Source organism: Canis aureus, chromosome 3 (genome assembly GCF_053574225.1).
Source record: "Canis aureus isolate CA01 chromosome 3, VMU_Caureus_v.1.0, whole genome shotgun sequence".
NCBI classification, from domain to species: Eukaryota; Metazoa; Chordata; class Mammalia; order Carnivora; family Canidae; genus Canis; species Canis aureus.
Window position 1 is genome coordinate 45,421,055 of NC_135613.1, and position 18,713 is coordinate 45,439,767.

Genomic DNA, 18,713 nt, shown 5'->3' on the forward strand with positions numbered 1-18,713 from the left:
AACTGTGCCCCCCAAAGAAGATATGTTGAAGTCCTCACCTCCAGTACCTCAGATTGTGGAAATAGGACTTTGCAGACTTAACCACGTTAAGATGAGATCATTAGGGTGAGAACCTAATCCAGTATGACTGATGTCTTTATAGAAAGGGGACATTTGGACATAGATACACATACAGGTAAGACATCATGAAAATACATGGGGAGAACATAATGTGAAGATAGAGAATTGAAGTGATAGATCTACAAGCCAAGAAATGTCTAGGACTACCAGAGCTAGAAGAGAAATTAACCCTTCTCTGTTATATTTAGAGGGTACATGTCCACACTAACACCTTGATTTCAGACTTCTGTCCTCCAGAATTGTGAGACAATGGACTTCTATTGTTTTAAGTCATATACTTAAAATATATACTTAAGTTCATGGTACTTTGCTAATGGAGCATGTGCCCTCTCCCGTCATTTATCCCAACACAATGTTAACCCTCTGATGTTGCTTCTCAGGGACTAGCTACTTTGGGTACCCTCACATCCATCCTGGGATGACAATGGTACTGGTAGGGCTGTCTACTACTCTTCAATACACTTAGCAGTTACACTGATTGCTGATTGCTCTACTGTTTTTTTTTTTTTTTCCCAGCAGTGCCCTGGGGCACAAATTCTCTAATCCAATCAAATTGTGACTACTTCCAGGGAATAATTTCTGAGGTCAGTTTGGTATTCTCACTCCAAAATGCTCCTCCTAGCTGCATTATTCCCAGGTTCTCTGTTAACCAGCCAGCCTACAGTCTAGAGTGAGTGAGTCTTCATTTGATCCATGAATCTAAATCAATTCCCATTCGCCACAACCTCTTCTAGTTTTTTTTTTTTTTAAAGATTTTATTTATTTATTTGAGAGAGAGAGAGAGAGCAGACAGAGGCAAGGGAAGAAGCAGACTCCCTGCTGAGCAAGGAGCCCCATGTAGGGCTCAATGACCTGAGATTATGACCTGAGCCGAAGGCAGACATTTAACCAACTGAGCCACCCTGGCGCCCCTACCTCCACCGTTTTTTAGTGTACTCTTAGGTTCAAACTTCTCCATGCTCTATTGTAAGTGGAGTTAGTTCCTTTTGGAAGATATTAGAAGCTATTTGTTTGACAATTTGCTTCTTCCCTCAGATAAGATCTCTGTACCAGGTCTCTGAACGTGAGAGTGGAAATGATAGTAAGCTTCTCTATGAGTGACAGCCTCACTCTAGATGTTAAATGCTTCTTGGAGGGGGCAGAGCAGTAACCTGAAATATTTTCAGCTTACTTTTCCTGACATGGAACCGTTATGTCATGATCCAGGGAAGACCTCAGTATTCTCAGTGTTACACACTCAAGGTAGAATTCATCAGTGGTGATTAGGCAAAAGAAAGGAGTCCATACCTCTCACCTGCACCCACATAGAACTTGGCTTCAGCAACAGGTATTTGGGGGCAGGATGAGAAATGCTGAAGTTCTGCTTTTGGAAAAGAAACCCCTATACATGGGAGCTAAGGGGAAGGGGAACCTTGTGTTCTCGGCTGCAAGCAGTCTAGAGTGGAATATATACCTTGCTAGGCTGGGAGGGAAGCAGTGGTCTTGGCTCAAATGCCACGGCTTTCTTATAAACTGTCATAGACGTTCTTAAATGATTCTTTGTTTACTGTTTGCCCTTAGGTCCATTTCCTGAGGCATTAAATCCTTGTTTTTAAAAAATAACTTTCACCAGTTTCACTTGAGCTGGGCATTGGAGATCTTCATGCCATCATGCAGGAAACATTGAACTAATTATCTTTTTTAAAAATTGTAGTAAATACAGAATGCATAAAATTTATCATCTTAACCATTTTTAAGTTCTTTCACATTAACTACTTTCACACTGTTGTGCAACCATTACCACCATCCATCTCCAGAATCACTTTTATCTCATAAAACTGAAACCATAACCATTAGAAAAATAACTTCCCTGTAAAAATATCCCCTGGTAACCACTATTCTTCTTTCTCTGAATTTGACTATTCTAGGTATCTCACATAAGTGGAATCATACACTTTGCCTTTATGTGACTGGCTTATTTCAATTAGCGTAATATCATCCATATTGTAGCAAGTGTTGGAATTTCATTTCTTCTTCAAGTTAAAAATTTTCCATCATGTGTGTATATACACACATTTTTTTTTTAATTCATCTGCTGATGAAAACTTGGGTTGCTTCCACCTTTTAGTTATTGTGAATTACACTGCTGTGAATGTAGGTGTATGTTCAAGTCTCTGCTTTTAATTCTTTTGGGTATAGACCAGGAAGTAGAATTACTGGATCATAAGGTAATTCTATTTTTAATTTTTTGAGGAATCACAATACTGTTTTCTGTAGTGTTTAGACTATTATACATTCCTATTAACAGTGCACAAAGTTTTTAAATTCTCTAGATCTTCACCAACATTTGCTATTTTCCATTGTTGTGTTTTTAGCTATCCTAACGGGTCTTAGCTGGTATCTCATTGTTCTTCTGTTCTGCATTTCCCTAATGATTAGTGATGCTGAACATTTTTTCATTTGCTGTTGGCTATTTGTGGATCTCCTCTGGAAAAATATTGAATTCTTATCCATTTTTTTAATTGGACCACTTATTATTGAGTTATAGAAGTTCTTTGTATCATCTGAACATTAACTTCTTATCAGATAGATAATCTTTAAATATATTTTCCTAATTCTGTCAGTTGCTTTTCACTGTTGTTGTTTCCTTTGATGCACAGAAGTTTCTAATGTTTGATGTGTAGTTCATTATATCCATTTTCTTCTTTTGCTGTATGTGCATTTGCTGTTATATTTTAAGAAATCCAAAGTCAAGAAGGTTTTCCCTTATGTTTTCTTCTTTTTTTTTAAAAAAAGATTTTATTTATTTGAGAGAGAGAGGGAGAGCGCATGCACACACACTAATGAGCAGGGGGAAGAAGCAGACTCTGCTGAGCAAGGAGCCCAACTTGGGGCTCTGTTTCAGGACACTGAGATCATGACCCAAGCCAAAATCAAGAGTTGAACACTTAACCAACTGAGCCACCCAGGTGCCCCTCTTCTAAGAGTTTTATCATTTTAGCTGTTAAGAGCTTGATACATTTGGAGTTATTTTTGTATGAGTCCTATATCATTCTTTTGCATGTAGATATCAAGTTTTCCAACATCTTTGTTGAAAAGACTCTCCTTTCCCTATTAACATAGAATTAGCATGCTTGTCAAAAATCATTTGAACATATATGTAGGGGGTTATTTCTGGGCCCTCTATTCTATTCCATTGATTCATATATCTATATTCATATATATTTTCTATCCTACACCTTTGCTGAATTTATTCTAAGTTTTTGGCTTTTTTTTTTTTTTTTAATGTGGAATCTTTGGGGTTTTCTACATACTAGATCATGTCATCTGTGAACTGAAATTTACTTTTTCCTTTCCACTTTGGATTTTTCTTTTTTCTTCTTGACTAATTGCTCTGGGTAGGACACCCACTACTATGTTGAGAAGCAGCAAAAGTGGGCATCCTTGCCTTGTTCCTGATCTGAGAGGAAAAGCTTTCAGTCTTTCATCACTAACTCTGTTAGCTGTAGTTTTTTCAGAATGCCCTGAGGAAATCCTTTCTTTTTCAGATTAGCTAAATGGTTAAATATTTTTTTATATATATAATGAATGGATATTAAACTGTTTTAAATGCTTTTTCTTTACCTGTTCTAATGATCCCATAGATTCTCCCTTCCCAGTCTACTAATATGGCAAGTAGTATTGGTATTTATTTATTTATTTAAATGCTTTCAGTATTTTTATTTTTTAATTTTAAAAAATTTTTATTTAAATTCAATTTGCCAACATATAGTATAATACCCAGTGCTCATCTCATCATGTGTCCCTAGGGCCCACCACCCACTTACCCTATCTCCCCACTCACCTCCTGTTCTGCAACCCTTTGTTTGTTTCCCAGTTAGGAGTCTCTCATGGTTTGTCTTCCTCTCTAATTTTTCCCCACTCAGTTTCCCTCTTTTCCCTTATTAGTATTGATTTTTATTTTTTATTTTTTTATTTCATTTTTTAAAAAAAAGATTTTATTTATTTATTCATGAGAGACAGACAGAAAGAGAGAGAGAGAGAGAGAGAGAGGCAAAGACACAGGCAGAAGGAGAAGCAGGCTCCATGCAGGGAGCCTGATGTGGGACTCGATCCCGGGACTCCAGGCTCATGCCTTGTGCTGAAGGCAGGTGCTAAACTGCTGAGCCACCCAGGGATCCCCTAGTATTGATTCTTAAATGTTGCAACAACTTGCGTTCATTACCCTCAGTTGGTCATGATGCACTATCCCTTTTACATATTGTAATACCATATAGTATGTATGCATTGCATGTATATATGTATAATACATACATATTACATATAATGTGTATATAATAACATGTAATTGTGGACTGAATGTTCATGTACACTCAAAATTCATGTTGGCTTCCTAATCCCAATGTGATGGTATTGGAAGGTAGAACTTTGAGAGGTAATTAGATCATGAAGGTGGAGACCTCATGAATAGGATTCATGCCCTTCTGAGAAGAGGCCAGAGAGTTAGCTAAATCTCTTTCCGCCATGTGATATATAGAGAATACATTAGGAAGTTAGCAGTCTGCAACCTGGAAGGATCCTTACCAGAACTCAACCATGCTTGCATTCTAATCTTGGGCTTCCAGCCCTAGAACTGTAAGAAATAAATTTCTTTGTTTACAAGCCAACCAGTCTATAGTACTTTGTTATAACACCCTGAGTTGACTAAGATAATGGTACATGTAATATACATTCAAATATATAGTATTCATTTATTAAAATTAGTGTGTTTTCATTTTTTAGCTATTATAAACAAAGATGCTATAAACACTTGTACTAGAGTTTTTTATAAACATATACTTTCTTTTCTCCTGAGTAGATACCTAGAAGTGGAATGGCTGGGTGATATAATAGGTATATATTTAACATTGAATAAACAACCATGGTTTTTCATTTTCCATTCCTACCAGCAGTGTATAAGAATTCTGGTTCCTCCACATACCTGCCCACATTTGGTATGGATGCTCTTTCAATTTTAAGCATTCTAATAGGCATATAGCAGTATCTCATGGTTTCAATTTGCATTTCCCTAATGATTAATGCTTATCATCTTTGATGTGCTCATTTGCTATCTTTATATGTGCTTTGTTGAAGTATTTGTTCAAATGTTTTGCTTATTTTAAATATTATGTTGCCTTAATATTGTTTTGAGAATTGTTTATATATTTTGAATACAAGTACTTTAGCAGATATATGCTTTATAAATAATTTTTCCCACTGTATGGCTTTTTTTTCCCATTCTTTTAGCAATGTCTTTCTAAGACAGAAGCTTTAATTTTGATGGAGTCCAATTTATCAATTTTACCTTTAATGGACTGTGATTTTTGTGTCATATCTAAAAAAAAAAAAAAAGTCAATGCTTAGCCCATTCAGATTTATATATTAATTACTTACATGCTTGTCTGCATTTATACTAAACTTTGATTAAAAGTTTAAAAATTTTAATTCTTAGTTTTCTAATGAGATAACCAATTTTGTGACAATTCATTTTATATTTTCTAGAGTACATTGCAAAGAAGAATGGATATTAGCTTTACTATCTGTAACTGGGTTAGCTATTATTAATACCATAATCAACTAGTTCTTGGTCATGAGTAGACTTTCCTTACTCAACTCTAATGTTCTCATTATTAGAAATGAATTATAGGAACCAAGAGCCAATATTATGCTGTAAGATATGCAGTAAATACTCTAACAAAATTAACATATCATTATTAGAAGTGAGTTGATTATTTCAAAGCAGTATATTTTTTACTTTAACATTTTAGTCAAGGTCTTTATGGTATCATTTTCAATTAAAACTCAGAATTCTAAGGAACATTACCTGTATGACTGTCTTCGGGGTAGAAATATTCATTTTTTCTGTTTTTATCTCAGGTAGAATTGTCATGGTTTTTGACATAGCCATTCTACTTTGGTTTGCACCAACATAGCTTTTTGTGAAACCTCCTCTTGCGGTGTTAATAAAGCTAATAGATTTCTTGGCCTGTGGGCCAACGTTCCTATATTAAGAAAAGAAAACATAAGACAAAGGATCATGACAGAAGGAAAAGTAACCAACAACAAAATAGCGGACTTTCATTAGAAACATGGAAACAATCTGAACACATAAATAAGAAATAATAGCTACTTGAGAGCTCATTATGTGTAAGCATAGTTCTAGAATGTTTACATTCATTATGTAATGAATAATAATAATTCATTATTATTTTTCTCATGACCCTTAAGAGGTTGCTGTATCATTTATATAAAGTCACAGAGGCTTAAGAGAGAAATATTCCTCCGAGAGTTGAAATTTGAACCTAAGCAGTGTGATCCAAAGTCTATAGTGATTTCTCTGGGTCTCAGTTTCTTTATTTGTGAGATGGGGATATTAATAGTTCCCTATTAATAGATTATTATGAGGATTAAATGGATTAATTTGTATATTATGGTTAGGAAGTCCCTTGAACATAGTAGGCATAAGTGAGTATACAGTGCAGCCACATAGGCAGAATGAAGCATGAGAAATAAAACCTGGAAAGAATATCGTGTTCCTGTCTCAACAATTACATAATTTTTAATAAGAAGAGAAGATAAAATCAAAGTGTTTGCATCCTGGAGAAAAAAATATGATTTTACTTTTGTATACTCTGCAGATTCCTTAACTCAAAACCCTATCTTGTCATTTCTTTGTTCTGGTACTGATTATACTGTGGATTTCTATAAAATAAGGATGATATTCTCTTAGATTATAAAAAGAAAATCTGTTTCCAAAGAAAACATTTTATTTTTCCATTATTATCTTTTAATTTTAATTTTAAGTAGGCTCCACACCTAACGTGGGGCTTGAACTCATGATCCTGAGATCAGGAGTTGCATGCTGTACTGACTGAGCTAGCCAGGCACTCCCTTGCCCTCTCCTCCCCCACCCCACAAAGAAAATATTTTAAATAGTACTTTTGCTTTCAAAACATAAAAGATCAGACAGACAAGAATGAAATATTTTTAAATGGCAACCATCAATCCACTTTTCATATTTTATTTTTCTTCATAGCTTTTATTACTATTTGATACATTGTTCTTGTTGTCCACTCCTCTACTAGAATGTAAGCATCTTCAGGGCAAGAACTTTGGTCTTGTTAATTGCTATATTCCTAGAACCCACAACAGTACCCAGTATATTGTGGTCACTAAAGAAGGATTGTTTAAATAAATGGATTCCATTCATGTAGTATTTCAAATTAACATTCTTCTAAAGTATTTTACTCTATTCTCCCTCTTTCAGTGTCTAAATGACTTCACCTTCAACATCTCTAAGAAAGTAAGATCAGGTGAAAGCTCTTTAAATTATTTCTCTATTGTCATGTTTTTCTTTCATATCCTACAAACACTTCTAAATTCATCTTTCCTCTTTCAGCAAGAGTTGCCATTCCTATCTAAGGCTCATCTTTCTACTTGTGTTCTGAAATCTGTTACTACTTTCTCAGGGACTTTTGTCCATCAATAATTTCCTGTCTACTACATATTACTTCCTATCTTTTCCCTTTGAGCATATAATTATGCTCCAGTCACCCCATCAACTTAAAAATCCTTCCTTTAGCTATGTCTTCCTCTATGTGTTACTTTATATACCCTTCCTTTCATATTCCAACTCTTTAAGTAGTCAATAATACTACTTCCTTATTCCTCTTATCTGCTCCATAATTCACTACAATCTAGCTCTAACTCTTCTATCCTACTGCATAGAGACTACTTTCATTAAAATCACCTAGTCCTTCAACTTGTCAAATACAAAGACTCTTTTCAGTACTTATCTTTGTATCATTTGACAGTTGACCCTTCCTTCTTCTGTGAAACCATCATCTCCTATTCTTCAATGTCTTTGGGACCTCTAACCACTTGACCCTTCCATTTTCTACTAATTAGTACTTTTAGGTTTTTCTTCTCTATTTAATCCAAAATCCACAATTCATCAAATGAATCACTCTTTTACCATTACCTTCAACTTGTATTTGCTTTCTCCTTGACCTTTGCCCCTTCTATCCTTACAAAAGCTAGTCTCCTATTTTTCCTTTATTAGTTTCCTCTTTTGAAAATTACACTCTGGCTCAAACCTCAGTTATCCAGTTGTTCCCTCCCTTTCTCTCCCTGTCTCTACACACACACACACACACACACACCTTGAGTAAATGTAAAAACTCAGGGTTTCAATGATTTATATTATATTCTACTTCCTTATGGCAGTCTACCATCAGCACCACCTCCTTTCTTCCATTCCCTGAAGATTTTATATCCTAAATTACTGAACCTTTCTCACATAATCTTGTTCTCCTTGCCATGTCAGCTATTTATTCTCATGGTCATACATTTGACCTTGTCCTTAGCAAGGTCAACTGTCACTTCCTATTTTTGCAGCTTATATACCCTCCCCCCCCCTTTTTAATGATTTTTCTTGGGTAACTTACTCTTTTTTTTTGAGAAGGAGAAAGAGAAACCATGCAAGCAGGAGGGGAGGAGGGAGGAAGGGGCAGAGGGAGAGGGAAAGAAAGAATCTTAAGTAGGCTACATGATCAGCACAAAGCCTAACATGGGGCTGGATCTCTCAACTCTGAGATCATAACCTGAGCCGAAATCAAGAGTCAGATGCTTAACTGAATGAGCCACCCCGGTGCCCCTACACCTTCTTAATACCCAATTTCAAACAACTCGATTTCACTCCCTTCAACTCCATTATCACCTTTAAGCCCTTGATTCTACCCTGCTTTACTCCCTTACTCAACCCTCTCACATAATCTCTTTTCCCCTGAGCTTAAGGTTAATAAATATAATTCATAGTTAATTAGGCATACCTTGGACATGTTGCAGGTTCAGTTTTAGGCTACCACAATAAAGCAAATAGCACAATAAAGTGAGTAAAATGGATTTTTTGGTTTCCTGGTGCATATAAAGTTGTGATTACACTGTGCTGTAGTCTATTAAATGTGCAATAGCCTTATGTCTAAAAACACAATGTACATACCTTAATTAAAAAATACTTCATTGCTAAAAAATGCTAACCATCATCTGAGTTTTCAGTGAATCATAATCACTGATCACAGTTCAAAATAACAAATAATTAAAAAGTTTAAAATATTGTAAGAATTACCAAAATGTAACAGAGCCACTAAGTGAGCAAATGCTTGAAATGTGAGCAAATGTTTGAAAAATGGCACCTAGCTTGACACAGGGTTGCCATAAACCTTCAATTTATAAAATTCACAGTATCAACAAAGTGCCATAAAGTGAAATGCAATACAATTAAACCTGCATTATAACCCTTACACTCTCATCTTCCTTCTCCTTTTTAAAATTCACTACACTTGCTGGCAAAACCAAAACTTTGTTTAATTCCAATTATCTTCTAACTTTGAACCTACACCTGTATATTAACCACATCTCTATCTTTTGTAAACTTGATACTCTACCATTTGCAACACATGTTTATGCCCAATACATCTTGTTCTGGACAAACTGATATGCTCAAGCACTGTGCCTGATTTCCTGCCTATCTTGTCACCTCCTCCCCTCCCATGGGCACAATTTCCCAATGCAAACCAGTCTATGCCCAACTGCCCCCCTTTATCAGGCCCTCACACTCTGGGCCACTATATACACCTTCCCTAATCGCCCTATAGCCAGGTACCAGACAACTAAGGATGGTCTCTATGTTTCAGAACCCACTGATATTACTCAAACTAGCAATCTTAAGCCTGCTTATCATGCCTCACCTGTACCCTCCCTCCAAAACCATAAAAAACATGGGCCCACAGTTTCTCCCTTTCCCTCTTCCTGATGTCTGTCTGACCCAGTGCTTTCCCATGTAGTCCGCTATGGGATTGCCTGCCCTCTCCTCTTGAAAACTATGAGTAACAGACTATTTTTTCCAGTGGCAATCATCTCCTAATCTGCTGACCTAATACTTCAAGTTTTCTATTAATATGATATATTTTAATTCAACTTCTGCAGCTAAATGAAGCTGAAGAAAAAATATCCGACCATGATGCCAGATCTCATCTTAAATTATGGATCATTAACTTAAAGTGTCTTTAATGTGCCAGCAATGATACTGTGGTACAAATCACTTTTTACTACACCTTCTAAGGTCACTATTTCATACTTCTCTCTTCTTGATTGTCAGCATCTACTCTCCTATCTTTTTTTTTAAGATTTATTTATTTATTTATGATAGACACACACACACACACACACACACAGAGAGAGAGAGGCAGAGACACAGGCAGAGGGAGAAGCAGGCTCCATGCCAGAAGCCCGACACGGGACTCGATCCCGGGACTCCAGGATCACGCCCTGGGCCAAAGGTAGGTGCCAAACCACTGAGCCACCCAGGGATCCCCTACTCTCCTATCTTTACTTTCAGCTAATTAAGTGAGAAAATTGAGCTAATCAGGTAACTTTCAAATATTTCCACTGTTACTACTTGTACCTGATTATATCTATGACTACATTCCTTATTTCTCTCTTGTTACTTTGGATGAATTAGCTATGATTCCAGCTTAGGTCAATTCCTCTACTCATGTACTGGATTCCATTACTTTCTACCTATTCAAGGACATTGTTCTAGTAATTCTCTCATGCATCATGAGCTTTTCTCACTCTACTGCATTATTCCTTTTAGCAGATAAATATGCCATTATTTCTCCTATCTTAAAAAATTTCTCTTGATTCCATCTCTCTACCTACCATCCCATTCATTTTTCCTTTAATTATAGCAACTCCTTTGAAAGAACTGTCTTTACTTATTGTTTCTAATTCCAGTAAAGTTTTAGCTCTTATCATTCTTAAACCTGATACAGTAAAGTTTTAGCCCTTATCATTCCACCAAAAGAATTCTTGCCAAAGTCCTGTTACCTCCACAATATTAATTGCCAATGTTCTCATCTTACTTATCAGCAAAATTTACCCAGTTGCTTCTTTGTTTTTTTTCCTTCTTTGTTCTTTAACCTACTTCCTTCCTTCCTTCCTTCCTTCCTTCCTTCCTTCCTTCCTTCCTTCCTTCCTTCCTTCCTTCCCCCTCCCTCCCCTTCCCCCTTTCTCCTCCTCCTCCTCCTCCTCCTCCTCCTCCTCCTCCTCCTCCTCCTCCTCTTCTTCAACTTGGATTGCAAGATACATTTGTTATCTGGCGCTCTTTCTACTTTTTCTGCAGCGTTCATCCTTGGACTTCTTCCTATTTCTGTCCACACTCATAGCCTAGGTGAACTCATCCAACGCATGATTTAAATACCATCTATATGATAATGACTCCTAAATATATATCTCTAACTATACCATTCCTCTGAACCCTATACCCATATACCTACCTGCCTACCTGCCACCTCTGACTCAAAATTAGCAGGTGCAAAACTGAGCTCCCGACAATCTCACTCTCACCTTGTCCAGCAAACATACTCTTTTTGCAGTCTTCCCCCATTTGTTAAAGGTAATGCTATTTCAGTTGCTTGGGTGAGAAAATTTCAAAGTATATCCTGAGTCCAACCATTTTGTTATCACCCTTGTTGCCACCATCCTGGTACAAATAAGTATCCTATCGTTCTTGGATTGTTGCAGTAGCCTTCTAATTTATCTTCTTGCTTAACTTCAATCCCCTGACCTCTATTCCCCATATGGCAACCAGAGTGATCCTTTAAAACACAAGTTAGATCATATCACTACTATGCTTAAAATCCTCAATCTGTTTACCATCTCATAAAGCCTAAGTTTTTATTACGACCTAAAAGTTCTACATGTATCCAGTTAGGTCTCACTTCATGTTCAATACTCTTTCTTTTGTATACTTAGCTCTTGTCACACTGGCATCCTTGATATTGCCAGGTATATTTCCCTATTGAAGCCTTTGCCCTTGCTGTTCCTTTTGCTTAAAATGCTCTTCACATGAAATGTACATATGTAACATCCTTTCTTCAGGTCTTTACTTAAAACCACTTTTTTAGTGTAGCCTTCCCAGGCTCTTCTATCTAAAATGCCAAATACTCCTCTCATATATTTCATATCCCCTTGCTTTTTCTCCTTAGGACTTACTACCCAACATAATGCATCTTTTATTTAAATATATTATGAGTTAGCTGTTTATCCCCCACTTAGAATTTAAGTTCCATGAGGGTAAGGATTTGGGGCTGTTTTTTTTCCCTATTGTATCCCTAATGTACTAAACACACAGTAGCTGCTTAATGATTATTTGTTGAATAAATAATCCGTAAATCATTATATCTAATTCAAAACATGCAATTTCATACTTAGATGTTTAATAGTCTACTGGGTGGCTCCAGCTAAACATCTATAAGACACTCAATGGACCAAGTCCAAGATGGCAGAGACATAAGAGACCTTAGTTTCATCTGGTTCAAGGAATTCAGCTAGCTATCAAATCATTCTGATTACCTGCAAACTCAACTGGGAATCTAAGAAAAGAATAGATGCAACTCTATAAATGGAGAACCAACTACTTTCTTCAAGAATGACAAGATGGAAAAAGTCACCTCAAAAAAGAGAACAAGAGGAAGTACTGACTGCCTGGGACCTAATCAGCATGGATATAAGTAACATGTCAGTCAGAACTAGAATTCAGAATAATGATTATAAAGATACTACCTGGACTTGAAAAAAACATAGAAGACACTAGACAATTGCCTTCTGGAGAAATAAGAGAACTAAAATCTAATCAAGTCGAAATAAAAAAGGCTATTAATGAAATGCAGTAAAAAATGGAGGCTCTAACTGCTAGGATAAATGAGCAGAAGAGAAAATTAGTGATATAGAAGACAAAATGATGGAGACTAAAGAAGCTAAGAAAAAAAGACAACTACTGGATCACAGGGGAGAATTTGAGACATAAGTGATAACATAAGTGAAACAATGTTAGAATAATGAAGATCCCAGAAGAAGAGGAAAGGGGTGGTGGTGGCAGAAGGTATATTGGAGCAAATTAGAACAGAGAACGTCCCTAACCGGGGGAAGGAAGCAGGAATTCAAGTTCAGGAGGTGCAGAGAACTCCCCTCATAATAAAAATAGGTCAACACCTTGCTATATGAGTGAAATTTGCAAATCTCAGAGATAAAGAGAAAAATCCTGACAACAGCTTGGGACAAGAAGTCTATAACTTACAAGGTTAGAAACATTAGGCTGGCAGCAGACCTATCTACAGAGACCTGGCAGGCCAGAAAGGACTGGCATTACACATTCAGGGTACTAAGTGAGAAAAATATGCAGCCAAGAATATTTTATACAGCAGGGATGTTATTCAAAATAGAAGGAGAGATAAAAAGCTTCTAGGACAAACAAAAACTGAAAGAATTTGTGATCACTAAACCAACCTTGCAAGAAATATTAAAGGGGATCCTTTAAGTGAAGAGAGCCCAAAGGTAACATAGACTAGAAAGGAATAGAGACAGTATACAGAAACAGTGACTTTACAGGTAATACAATGGCACTAAATTTGTATCTTTCAATAGTTAGTTACTCAGAATGTAGATGGGCTAAATGCCCCAATCAAAGGATACAGGGTATCAGACTGGATAAAAAAGCAAGACCCATCGATATGTTGTCTGCAAGAGGCTCATTTTAGACCTAGACATCTTCAGATTGAAAGTGAGGGGATAGAAAACCATTTATCATGCTAATGGACATCAAAAGAAATCTGGGGTAGCAATCCTCATATTAGACAAATTAGATTTTAAACCAAAGACTGTAATAAAGGATGAGGAAGGACACCATATCATAATTAAAGGGTCTATCCAACATAACAATAAATATTTATGTCCCTATCATGGGAGCAGCCAATTACATAAACCAATTAATAACAAAATGAAAGAAATACACTGATAGCAATAGTAGTACGGGACTTTAACACCCCACTTACTGCAATGGACAGATCATCTAAGCAGATGGGAGAAAAAAGGGCTTTGAATGACATACTGGACTATATGGACTTCACAGATATATTCAAGCATTCCGTCCTCAAGCAACAAAATACACATTCTTCTTGAGTGCACATGGAACATTCTCCAGAACAGATCACATACAGGGTCGCAAATCAGGTCTCAAATTGTACAAAAGACTAAGATCATTTCCTGCATATTTTCAAACCACAGTGCTTTGAAGATAGAACTCAATCACAAAAGGAAATTTGGACAGAACTCAAATACATGGAGGCTAAAGAGCATCCTACTAAAGAATGAAAGGGTCAACCAGGAAATTAAAGAATTTAAAAACTGATGGAAACAAATGAAAACAGAACTTTTCAAAACCTTTGGGATGCAAACCATGAGAGACTCCTAACTCTGGGAAACAAAGGGTTGCAGAAGGGGAGGTAGGTGGGGGGATGGGGTAACTGGACAATGGGCACTAAGGAGGGCACTTGATGGGATGAGCACTGGGTGTTGTAGTATATGTTGGCAAATTGAATTTAAATAAAAAAATTAGATCCCAAAACCTTTGGGATGCAGTAAATGTGGTTCTAAGAGGTAAGTGTATAGCAATACAAGCCTTTCTGAAGAGAAAAGAAAGGTCTCAAATACACAACCTAACTTTACATCTAAAAGAGCCGGAAAAAGAACAGCAAATAAAGCCTAAACCCATCAGGAGAAGAGAATTAATAAAGATTAGAGCAGAAATCAATGAAATAGACACCAAAAGAATAGTAGAACAGATCAATGAAACTAGGAGCTGGTTCTTTGAAAGAATTAATAAGATTGATAAACCCCTGGTCAGACTTATCAAAAAGAAAAAAGAACTCAAATAAATAAAATCATGAATGAAAGAGGAGAGACCACAACCAACACCAAAGAAATACAAACAATTATAAGACCATATTATGAGCAACTACATGCCAACAAATTAGGCAATCTGGAAGAAATGGATGAATTCCTAGAGATGTATAAACTACCAAAACTGAAACAGGGAGATAGAAAACCTGAACAGACCCATATCTGGCAAGGAAATTGAAGCAGTAATCAAAAATCTCCCAACAAACAAGAGTCCAGTGCCAGATGGCTTTCCAGGGGAATTCTACCAAGCATTTAAAGAAGAACTTTTCTGAAGCTGTTTCAAAAAAACAGAAATGGAAGGAAAACTGCCAAACTCTTCCTATGAGGTCAGCATTACTTTGATCCTAAAACTAGACAAAGACCCCACCAACAAGGAGAATTACAGACCAATATCCCTGATGAACATGGATGCAAAAATTCTCACCAAAATACTAGCCAATAGGACTCAACAGTACATTAAAAGAATTATTCACCACGACCAAGTGGGATTTATTCCTGGGATGCAAGGGTGGTTCAACACTGGCAAATCAATCAACGTGACAAATTACATCAATAAAAGAAAGGACAAGAACCATATGATCCCCTCAATAGATGCAGATAAAGCATTTGACAAAGTATAGCATCCTTTCTGGATTAAAACTCTTCATAGAGTAGAGATAGAGGGAACATAGCTCAATATCATAAAAGCCATATATGAAAAGGTCCCAATGAATAACATTCTCAATGGGGAAAAAAATGGGAGCTTTTCCCCTAAGGTCAGGAACATGGCAAGAATGTTCACTCTCACTACTGTTGTTCAACATAGTACTAGATGTCCTAGCTTCAGCAATCAGACAACAAAAAGAAATAAAAGGCATCTGAATTGGCAAAGAAGCCAAATTCTTACTCTTTGCAAATGACATGATATTCTATGTGTAAAACCTTAAAGACTCCACCTCAAAATTGCTAGAACTCATACAGGAACTCAGCATAGTGGCAGGATATAAAATCAATGCACATAAATCAGTTGCATTTCTATACACTATGAATGAGACAGAAGAAAGAAATTAAGGAATCAATTCCATTTACAGTTGTACCAAACCCCATAAGATACTTAGGAATAAATCTAACCAAAGAAGCAAAGGATCTGTACTCAGAAAACTATAGAATGCTCATGAAAGAAATTGAAGAAGACACAAAGAAATGGAAAAACATTCCATGCTCATGGATTGGAAGGACAAATATTGTGAAAATGTCTATACATTCAATGCAATCTCTATCAAAATATCACCAACTTTTTTCACAGAGCTGAGACAAATAATCCTAAAATTTGTATAGAACCAGAAAAGACTGCAGAGAGCCAAAGGAATACTGAAAAAGAAACAAAGATTGATGGAACAGAGTAGAGAATCCAGAAATGGACTCTCAACTCTATGGTCAACTAATCTTTGAGAAAGTAGGAAAGAATATCCAATGGAAAAAAGTCTCTTCAACAAACTGTGGGAAAATTGGACAGCCACATGCAGAAGAATGAAACTGGACCATTTCCTTGCACCATACACAAAAATAGACTCAAAATGGATGAAAGACCTAAATGTGAGAGAAGAATCCACCAAAATCCTAAAATAGAACACAGGTAGCAACGTCTGTAACCTCAGCCACTGCAACTTTTTGCTAGACATGTCTCCAAAGGCAAGGGAAACAAAGGCAAAAATGAACTATTGGGACTCATCAAGATAAAGAGCTTTTGTACAGCAAAGGAAATAGTCAACAAAATCAAAAGGCAACCAGCAGAATGGGAGAAGATATTTGCAAATGCCTTATCAGACAAAGGGCTAGTATCCAGAATCTATAATGAACTAATCAAAATCAACAACTAAAAAATAAATAATCCAGTCAATAAATGGGCAGAAGACATAGACATTTCTCCAAAGAAGACCTCCAAATGGCCAAGAGATACTTAAAAAAATGCTGAACATCACCCAGCATCAGAGAAATACAAATCAAAAACACAATGAGATATCACCTCACACCAGTCAGAAGAGCAAAAATTAACCACTCAGGAAACAACAGATGTTGGTGAGGATGTGGAGAAAGAGAAACCCTCTTATGCTGTTGGTGGGAATGTAAGCTGGTGCACCCACTCTGGAAAACAGTATGGAAGTTCCTCAAAAAGTTGAAAATAGAGCTACCCAATAACCTTCCAATTGCACTACTGGATATTTACCCCAAAGATACAAATGTAGTGATCTGAAGGGGCACCTGCACCCCAATGTTTATAGCAGCAATGTCCTCAATAGCCAAACTATGGAAAGCCCAGGTGTCCGTCAACAGATGAATGGATAAAGAAGATGTGGTACATATACAGAATGGAATACTACTCACCCATAAAAAAAGAAATCTTGCCATTTGCAATGATGTGGATAGAACTAGAGGTTATTATGCTAAGTGAAGTAAGTCAATCAGAGAAAGACAATTATCACAGATCTCACTCATACATGGAATTTAAGAATCAAAATAGAGGATCATAGGGGAAGAGAGGAAAAAATAAAACAAGATGAGATCAAAGAGGGAGACAAACCATAAGAGGTTCTTTTTTTTTTTTTTTTAAGATTTTTATTTATTTATTCATAGAGACAGAGAGAGAGAGGCAGACACAGGCAGAGGGAGAAGCAGGCTCCATGCAGGGAGCCCAACGTGGGACTCGATCCAGGGTCTCCAGGATCACGCCCCGGGCTGCAGGCGGCGCTAAACCGCTGCGCCACCGGGGCTGCCCCATAAGAGGTTCTTAATCATAGGAAACAAATTGAAGGTTGCTGGAGGCAAGAGAGGTGAGGGGATGCGGTAACTGGGTGATGGATATTAAGGGGGCACATGATATAATGCACACTGGGTATTATATAAAACTGATGAATCATTGACCTCTATCTCTGAAACTAACAATATACGTTAATTGAATTTAAATTAAAAAAATAAAGGAATGGATTTGAAAATAAAAAAAGACATCTCAAACCAAATAGATGCATAATGAAATACCATATTTACTCATAAACCAGTTCTTTCTACTCTCTATAGGACCCAAATAGAAATGAATTAGTGAATGATGTTACATTTATCAATTACCTAGTTATTGGGATCTCGAGAGAGGATTATCAGTGAACCCCCTCCATCTTCATACTTTTAAGTTTTATCAGAAGTTTTATCAGAAGGAACCATGTTTATTATGTCCATAGCTCTTAGCATTCTGCCTGGCAAAGTAAGAAATCAGAAAATACAGACCACTTTTTGAAAGAAATTGAAAGAAGTACCTGTAGCAATTATGTGAGAAATTTATGGTACATCTCTAACTACATTAGAAAATATGTTTTCAAAAGGGGCAAATTAGAGAAGATAACCACTCTGAGGTTTCAAGAGGTAACCACTTTGAAAACCATTACACTTGAAAACAGTCATCATACAAGTGGTCATGTAGAGCTCTATGTACATTCTTTAGTTTTCCAAAGCAGGGACCTAATTTGTTTTGACTCCTGCATCTTCAGTATCTAGGTAATAACAAAAGTATAAGGCATTAAATAGGTATCTGTTGAAAGAACTCCTGATAATCACTTCCATGAAAACAGGGGCAAATGACATTAAAAACATGCTATCCAAAAAAAATAAATAAATAAAAAAATAAACATGCTATCCATCCACAAATCTTGCTATGAAATAAATAATCACAAGGAAAAATAAGTGTGGCTTGTGAAAGTTTCTGTATTTAGCCCCTTATTTTAATGAGATGATGGTAATTTCCA

General features: G+C 36.4%; 1 protein-coding gene across 1 annotated transcript in view; it reads right to left on the reverse strand.

The window, feature by feature from the left end:
• The window catches only part of DNAI4 (dynein axonemal intermediate chain 4), a 99,637-nt gene that overhangs the window by 74,874 nt on the left and 6,050 nt on the right, over nucleotides 1-18,713 (reverse strand). Inside the window, 1 exon segment of the mRNA XM_077892201.1 lies at nucleotides 5,963-6,140. Coding sequence (XP_077748327.1) covers nucleotides 5,963-6,140 — 178 coding nt within the window.